General features: G+C 36.6%; 1 protein-coding gene across 1 annotated transcript; it reads left to right on the top strand.

Annotated features, from left to right (window-relative positions):
* The first annotated feature begins 1,717 nt into the window (after positions 1-1,717).
* LOC128211749 (mu-type opioid receptor-like) lies at positions 1,718-3,037 on the top strand. Its single transcript, XM_052916782.1, has one exon. It carries the CDS (start codon positions 1,718-1,720, stop codon positions 3,035-3,037), a length of 1,320 nt encoding a protein of 439 aa, XP_052772742.1.
* The last annotated feature ends 6,665 nt before the right edge of the window (positions 3,038-9,702 follow it).

Genomic DNA, 9,702 nt, shown 5'->3' with positions numbered 1-9,702 from the left:
TGAATTAACTGAGTTGAGATTTATAATTAAACTGTATGCGCATGCAAAAGCTCCCGCTATTTTTGTTGAATTGATCAAACGGTAAACACTTTAAATAGTTCGGTCAGAATAATGTTTTAGTTAATGTATTTCAAATTAAACTCCTTGTTCCATGAGAGACGTGGCCAGATATATGAACCGATTAAGGCCCGCTGTAGCCTAGTAAACGAAATACATTGCACGAAATACTTTAAATGTAGCCCGTTTAAAGTGCGGATCTAAAACAGCCGTACAAAACAAGGTTGTTATTCACGCTTTTTCGACACAAGGCTTAAAAAGATGAAATACACCCATTTTTCACCGCAGGATTCTTCCTACCTTGGAATCAATGTCGACAAGGTAAATAACAGACTGTTTGGTAACTCGTGAATATTTCGTTCAATAACATCTATTTCCTTAAACTTCATAACACATCATCGTAATTTGTTTGCCTAAATATGCTGAACAATCAATAAAATACAATGTTACATATCCCTAAAAAGGAATTAAATATTTCGGAGAAATTATAATATTAATTAATGGTAACAACTGAATTTAGCTACGTATTAAATGAAAACACATGCGTTTTGTGCAGTATAAACAATTTAATTGGCATAAAATCATAATTTTGCTACTGGTTTTTAATAAAACAGTGAATATTATTGCTAAAGTACACTTCACTCCGTAAGACCACCAATTTCACGCCGCCGAAAGCTGACAATTTAACATTAAACATAACATGCAGTAGAAATATTTGTATCTAAACGTTCGTTTGTGTAACGTTCGAACTTACATAAAAACACTAGTTTATCGACCTATTGAATGTCAATAATAATCTGTTTTCAATATTTGGCCTGGTTATCCATTTTATCGCATTTGGCCTACATACCAGCTGCTACGTTAGAAACCAGGATGTCATAATCAAAGTTGTGTTTATGTAGGCCAAATTCTTGTGTTTGCTCACCATTTGTAATACGAACGATATGGGGAAGTATTCTTCTGCTCTAAACACTTGTTATCATTTTAAATGCTAATATATTGAATGAACGGTATATTGCCCGATTTATGAACGATTATTTTTAACGGGAGTACTTGCATGTTTTGACAGACGATCTAGTTGTCCTCGCATTATCTTGTTATAGTCAAAACAAAGCCACATGGTTAAGTTGTCCATTTGATGATACTTGCAGTGTATCTATATGTGATTTTGTATTCACATGTTAAGTTTCATACCACAAGGTTTGCCACCTCTGAAATCCTCGAGGTCCATGTACCAGCAAATGACAAATAAATCACCATGTTGCGTTAAAGGGCATTGAACTGTAATATAGCCAGGGTTGTCAAAAGAAAAGTTAATCTATTTCTCATTATCTCGGAGTCGTCAATTTCAAATCAATTTGCGTAAGCGTGTTTGTGTATGTTTTAGTGAAATCCTTGTCTTAAGCACTTGCAAACGCAGAAATTGTTATCTATTGCATCGATATAGAACATCTTGACACCCGGATCAAGACGAAAATACGAGAGAGGTTGGGAACCTGACTCGAGATTATATTTAAAGCAAGATTTACGACGAGTAGGCACGAGAGATAGCATTACTCAAAGGATGTATAAAAAAAATAAGATGTGATTGATTAAATGTATTAAAAACTACGTTTTGATTGACATCGTTGTGGTGCGAATTTTTATTAAATAACTAAAGATGGATGATAGCCTTCTGCCAACAAGTACAATAAGTTTTAGACATACAGTTAATGGCCACTCAAAAGATGTGATTGGACTATCTAATGTGACGGACAGTGAAATATTGGACAAACTGAATGACGAAATTAAAAGGGCTGTCACACCTGTGTCGGTTTTTGTTGGAATTGAAGCATTTCTGGGGTTCTTTGGCAATTTATTTGTACTGTACGTGTTCATAAAACGTTACCATGACTGTAACTTCCGCTACTTCGTGCTGTGCCTGGCGGTCTTTGACTTTGTCAGCACGCTGACCACAATGCCTGGGGAAATTCTCACGCAGCAGTACTGGTACAAGTACCCGTTCCCCGTCATCTGCAAGGTCAAGTCCTTCTTCAATGTGTTCACGGTGTCAGGGGAGGCCTTATGTCTGTGTACCATCGCCGTAGATCGCTACCGGAAAGTGTGTGCTCCATTTGGATGGCAGATTAGGCCTCGCCAAGCGCTTATTATGTGCGGCGTCATAAATGGCGCGGCGTTCGCCCTTTCACTTCCGGTCTCGTTTCTCTGGGGAATACACCAGGATATCAGGATATACAATGGTAGAAACGTTTCCGTAACGATCTGTGAAAAGGATGCTCATTATGTAGACAGCAGTCAGCCGTTCGCTTACGTGACATCAGTGGAAGTCATAATTGGTATATGCTTGGTGATCATGCTCGTTCTTTATATACTGGTAGCAAAGAAACTCATCTTAGGTCGCCCGTTGGCTCAAACGCGCCAAAACTCCGGAGCGCCTATGGTTTGCAAGTCGCCAGCCCAACAGACAAAATCAAAACAAAATACCGAGACTAGCGATGGACATGTTGTAACCATTTCCGACGTTACGACTAAGAATAGAATAGCAATGAAAGAGATAAGTACAGCGGAAATGAGGTCTATCGATGACGAGAGTGAACCAGTTGACGTCAATGATGTTTGTTTTTCGGACGCCGAAACAACGTGTGACGCTGGGACGTCGGAAGAATGTCACAAACAACAGGTGCGTCGTCGACGTCGGGAAATAGCAAACCGCGTTCGCCGGAAAACGTACATCATGTTTGTTCTGACAATCATATTTATTATCACGTCAATTCTTTATATGACATTATTAGCGTTTATATCAGGAAGTATCTTAAAACGTTTGAATGACTATGAGAAGGCCGTGTATTTCTTCTTTTTAAGACTAGTGTTCATAAACCATGTTATCAACCCTTTCGTATACGGCTTTCTTGACCCTCAGTTTAAACAAATATTAGGAGATGTTAAAAACAGGGTATTTAAAATAGTAAGGAAACGGTGATTATACTGCGTGCGTGATATTTTTTGTATGGCGAGTAGATAACAACTAGTGTGACAGTGCACTGACAATGAGACTTTCAACGAAATGTTAAGCGTGCTGTCAAAGTGCTGTATTACTCTAGGAGAATCCTGTTTTAGTTCATCGAATTTCATATTCAAATCTTGCACTTTTCGATTAAATAATGCTTTGATGACTGTTTTATTCATTCAAATTGTCTGATTGATTTATATACCTTGATTATGTTATCATGACAGTAGATATAATACAAATGTAGTGCACTATTCCTATTACAAGTTCATTTCGTCATGATTTGTAAGGTCATTTATTATCATTTTTCCTATGTATATGTTTTTTATATAACCTCTGTCTCCTGATACTCAGTTTGTTCATGCAGACAATAGTTTACCTTTGTTAAAACGGTGGTGTCAATAACATTGAAACTACTACATTTCTATTCGTTTTAATAATTTGAATGTTCAGTTTCGGGACTTCACCAAGGGAAGCTCTTAAAACTAAATATCTTTAAAGCAGAATAAAACACCCAAATGTCCATCAAGTCACATCGCCAAATTTCCAATAAGTCATCAATTGGTTGTATAAAGTGAGTTATTTAGAAGCTCTCGACTTTATCCTGACCGATATAGAGGCATTTTGCGCTGAACACCGACATTACTTATAGTTGATATTTATCTGCGAGCATTATTTATCTCATGTGCTGTAATTCCATTTCTGTTTATCTCAGCAAAACGATCTGGTAACAATTATTTGGTACTTCGACTACTTGTTTTGAATAAACATGACAATATATGTTTTACATTGATACACTAAGCAATCGATGTGAATAAAAACTGATAATAATAAATTTATAATGACACGAGTTTGGTTCGTTTCTTCATTTAAGAAAGAAGACGAGGTGGTGAATGTTGACAAATCGTGCTAGTATCGGCGTTAATACTCAATCGGGCATAGTCTTACCGGCATCGGCGCTATTCGATCGGGCATACATGTAGTCTAGCGGCGTAACGCATTTGGGCATAATTTAACGGGCATCGGCGTAATTTATTTGGGCATAGTTTAACGGGCATCGGCGGAATTCATTTGGGCATAGTTTAACGGGTATCGGTGTTGCTCATTTGGGCATTATCTAATGATCATCGGATATACTTATTTACAAACGGTTGGTAATTGTGGTTGGCCGTGAGTTTATTTAATGACGATTTAGGACGAATAGACATGGCTGGGGGCGATCGTGAGGAATCTGCCCTAATGATACACTTCTGGCTATTGTTCGTATCCCCGTCTTGGAATAGTTTCTAGTATACGTTCTTTAAGCGTAGGGTTATAAATCGTTAGCATTTGTGCCAATCAAATTTTGAACTTGGACCATTGGAGCACGAGTTATTATGATGGACGACTCGACTATAAGTCCGGAGGAAATCAAGACTGACATCGTGACAGTGAGAGCAAGGCCTAACTGGTTACTATAATTAAATCAAATACGAATATTAGTAAGGACTATATAATGGACTTTAAAAAAGTCCAAAAACAACTATTTTATTTCTGCTGCGGATCAATTGTGTTGATAGCTTGAGTAACGTTTAGCCATGTTATCTATATTACCATCCTCGGCACCCAAGCGTATTCATAAACTAAATGATATCATATAAGGGACAAAAAAGTAAGCACATATTGAAATGACGGTTTTATCATGTAAATGATCTACATTGCACATTTGTTTTACTTGCTTTGTACTTAATTGTACTATCAGTATCACAAACTCTCCAAAAAGAGCAGATGAAATTTACATGCCCGAGGTTTTATCTGCCATAACCACCAAAACTAATCACATACTTAATGTAAACATAGCATTGGTCGTATTGGTTTAAGCTCATGTCAAATATTGCTGACCTAGATCGTATGAGGGGCTGGTCTCTGAACAGTCCAATGGAAAGTTATCATTTATGCAGTGCACTTTCTGGCTGGGACTTCAAGGTTATGGTCACATTTTGAAGTCAAATACCAGTTCATGTAAATAGCTTCCGTACCGTCACATCACCGCATCTTGTGGACCGCTACATGAATCAAGGAGACTATTATATATTTCAGCCATCAGTAGGTTTCAATCCACATTTCCTTTTTTGAATTGGTAGATAGTTTGTCGTGGAAGATGGTCCAGAGGTTTCAGTGCTGTACGGGAAATATATATCTTAACTAGTGTGAAATTCAGTCCACGGATAGTATATACCTTTTTTATTTTATAACATAACTCCCTTAGCTGCAGAATTATATAGATAGCTAGGTGATCCGCTGCAAATGCGAGAGTAAACAAGTTGCTACATTGCCTATTTGATAATAATTGAAAAGGGGGAGTATTCAGTACTAGTTAAACTCATTACAGTTCTCTCCCTTGTGTCGTGTATTGTGCGACGTGCAAGCTATAAATCCAGTGTATTTTTGTATTCGAATATAATTATTATAGTAGGGTTAGCACCTCGGTCTATCGGTTTTTCTCTGCTATTGATTCAACAAATTCGAAGGCACAGTTGATAAGGGATTGAACTTCAATGAGTTTATTAGCAGGATATAAATAATATTTATACTTTCATGCATATTAAAATTAAACAAAATCTAGAGTATGATTGGTTAAGTTACGCACAATTGTACGTGTCCATTACCTTTAAGATAAATGACATTGAATGGCGTCGAATATTCTAAAAAAAACTAGTGGATGAAATTTATTTCCTGGTTTCAAAAAAACAAATATCTTGGGCTTTTTAAAAAGCTGCAATCTTCACAAAGCCTGAGGGATTTGTTGATTGGATATTGCCGAAAAGTTTGGTTCATAAACATATTCATTTGTATAAAGACATTTCCGGGAAAAGGTAAATGCTTTTTGATTGGAAATCTCCAAATTACAGCTTCATATGTTGCAACGGATATAAGATTTAAATTTTGGTCCTTCAAACGACTTTTGCATTGTGGCCTGCCCTTAAACTGTGGACCAAGACAGTTATATACAACAGGATTAATTACATGGTTTATAAATACAAGTCTTAGAAAGAAGTGGCAAACGGCTGTCATTGTCCGCCGAATGTCGTCCGATCTTCAAATAAATGTCAACTCTATTTTGTAATTCGTGAAGATATGGTTCATTAACATCTATATCCTTTATTTCCATAACAAAGCATTGTATTTAGGTTGCCTTTACATGACGGACCAACAATGAAATGAAGTGTCACAAATCATAAAAAGAATCTGGTTGAAATGGTTCGAAAAAACACTATGAAAATAAATGGTATAAGCACTGCGTGCCAGATTTACCTTATCTATAAAGATGATAACGTACCCATTAGTTTAATTGCTTATAATTGTTTTAAAAACACTTCATATGATCATTTCGATGAAAGATTTCTCTAGGAAGTAATTGAACGCCTTTCTTTGTATCCAATAGTTCAATTTATAGTATACTACTTATGATATGGTCTTTCAATAAATTAATTATTAACAATTAATAAATCAATATAGACGTTTGAGTTAGTCAATAAAACTAATTATAAATTCTATTTTAGTTAATATATCAATACATCGCAATCAATATTTCAAAAATATATATCAGAAATTCAGGAAAAATATGTAATACAAGCTGGCTGCTAGCCCCTTCCCATACGCCCCTAAGTATCGCCACTAGGCTGCTAGGCAACTAACTAACAGGCTACCATCTTTGTACCGCTAGGCCGCCAAGCCGCTTAAATACTTCGACTACAGGCCATGTCGAATAAAATTAAATGAGTAAACAGATCAAATATTTGGGATTGTCCGTTACTGTTAACCTTAAAACTGATTTATACCAGGTATAAGCAAAATCAGCTGTGTGAAGTTAGCTAAACATACGACATTGAACATTGGACATTCAAAAGTGAAAGTCGTGCTAGCACGACATTGGACATTGGACATTCAAAATCGAATGTTGTGCTGGCACGACATTGGACATTGGACATTCAAAAGTGAAAGTCGTGCTAGCACGACATTGGACATTGGACATTCAAAAGTGAAAGTCGTGCTAACACGACATTGGGCATTGGACATTCAAAATCGAATGTTGTGCTGGCCCGACATTGGACATTGGACATTCAAAAGTGAAAGTCGTGCTAGCACGACATTGGACATTGGACATTCAAAATCGAATGTTGTGCTGGCACGACATTGGACATTGGACATTCAAAAGTGAAAGTCGTGCTAGCACGACATTGGACATTGGACATTCAAAATCGAATGTTGTGCTGGCACGACATTGGACATTCAAAAGTGAAAGTCGTGCTAGCACGACATTGGACATTGGACATTCAAAATCGAATGTTGTGCTGGCACGACATTGGACATTGGACATTCAAAAACGATTGTCGTGCCGGCACGACATTGGACATTGGACATTCATAACCGAATGTTGTGCTGGCACGACATTGGACATTGGACATTCAAAAGTGAAAGTCGTGCTAGCACGACATTGGACATTGGACATTCAAAATCGAATGTTGTGCGGGCACGACATTGGACATTGGACATTCAAAGGTGAAAGTCGTGCTAGCACGACATTGGACATTGGACATTCAAAATCGAATGTTGTGCTGGCACGACATTGGACATTCAAAATCGAATGTCGTGCTAGCACGACATTGGACATTGGACATTCAAAATCGAATGTCGTGCTGGCACGACATTGGACATTGGAGATTCAAAATCGAATATTGTGCTGGCACGACATTGGACATTGGACATTCAAAAGTGAAAGTCGTGCTAGCACGACATTGGACATTGGACCTTAATAACGGTTTGAAATCATCCGCTGGACACTCATTCATTCTCTGAGGTTTACTTAGATCTGTTCACAAAATGGCCGATTCCTTTTTAATATCAGGTTTTTTGATTGGTCACCAAAAGTATGCAAGTTATTTTTTAAACAAAAGTCTTTGATGATTATAAAAGTAATAAAATGTGAAATGAAAGAGCTAGTTAAAGCGCTATTGTTTCTGCGGATTATATTGAGCAATACAAATATAACACCTTTACTGAACATATTCCGGCTCTCAGCAGGGTGTCCACCTTTGATGGATTAAAAATATCCAGATTGAAATAAGGCGTATGTTGTATATCAACAATTAAAGCAATAAACACAATTTATGAGTAAAAGAAAACACAATCGATTGCAAAATTGCGTCCCACCAAACAATAATTCATATTGAGGTTATACAATTACAATTGTAAAGGATCATTATTTAGTGATATATCTACTGCCTTTATGTATACAATGACTATATGTACAATTTGGATTTCAATTTATTGGGGCTAACATCTGCAACATTTTATAAATGTCGCACTCAATAAATGTTCAAATATAAAACAAGCAGTTCAATTCGACTACAATACTGGCCACATTTTATTCAGCTAATGGACGCGTGAACTGCTCAAATCTATCTTAAAGGACCATTCGAAGTCTCTGTCTATCATGGGTCCAAAATTTATATTTATTACCAAGACAACTAGCCAGCACGACATATTATTTTGAATGTCCAATGTCGTGCTATTTCGATTTTGAATGTCCAATGTCCAATGTCGTGCCAGCACAACATTCGAATTTGAATGTCCAATGTCGTGCTAGCAAGACTTTCACTTTTGAATGTCCAATGTCCAATGTCGTGCCAGCACAACATTCGATTTTGAATGTCCAATGTCCAATGTCGTGCTAGCACGACTTTCACTTTTGAATGTCCAATGTCCAATGTCGTGCCAGCACAACATTCGATTTTGAATGTCCAATGTCCAATGTCGTGCCAGCACAACATTCGATTTTGAATGTCCAATGTCCAATGTCGTATGTTTAGCTAACTTCACACAGCTAGCAAAATCAGATTTGTTTTTATGTAGGTCAAGTTATCGTGTATGCACGACAATATTGGTTTGCTAGGCATCATATTTAGGTAAGAACGGCCTACCTTTGTACACTTTAATCATTTTAAATACTGTTATATTTATTGGACGGAATTTTGTGCGGAAGACATTTTAAGCTTTAATTATTTGTAGTACGTGATCTTATGTTTGGATTGGAACTGAAGATGCGAATGTGCTCTATCTTTTCAAAAATAGCAAACCCTTTTTTATGTCAGTTGATCCTCAAGGGTATGTTGCGCAATTGATGATAACAGTATTGTATTTAACTATTTATATATCATTTTCTATTAATATATTGTTTATTGCTTATTGTGGAAAAACATATACAGTATAGGCATAAGCCCATGTGTACAGAATACAAATACAATGGCTTATACATTCATATGACATGTATATGTCAGTAAATAATGTGTATGTTTCATACCACAACGTTTTTCAGCTTCGGAATCGTTAGGTTAGCAACAGTACCAGAAAAAATGCCAAATGCCAAAGATATCAATCACACAGCTGGTCATGACAGATGCTACATTCAAAAGGCAGTGTACAGTGGCTTGACCAGAAAAGGATAAAGGTGTTTTGTAAAATGAAAATAATACCTCGGAGATGTTTACATCAAACATATTTATGTAAGCATGTTTGGGTATAATTAATTGATATCCTTGTCTAAAGCGCTGAAAGTATTATCTATCGAATCTATTTAGTGTATAAACCTCTGATAA

The sequence above is a fragment of the Mya arenaria genome, chromosome 12, assembly GCF_026914265.1.
Source record: "Mya arenaria isolate MELC-2E11 chromosome 12, ASM2691426v1".
NCBI lineage: Eukaryota > Metazoa > Mollusca > Bivalvia > Myida > Myidae > Mya > Mya arenaria.
Note: the sequence above shows the minus strand (reverse complement) of the source record. Positions and strands in the feature narration are given on the sequence as shown.

Excerpts from the sequence above, each read along its gene's own strand:
- LOC128211749 (XM_052916782.1), top strand. The coding sequence starts at position 1,718 with ATGGATGATAGCCTTCTGCCAACAAGTACAATAAGTTTTAGACATACA.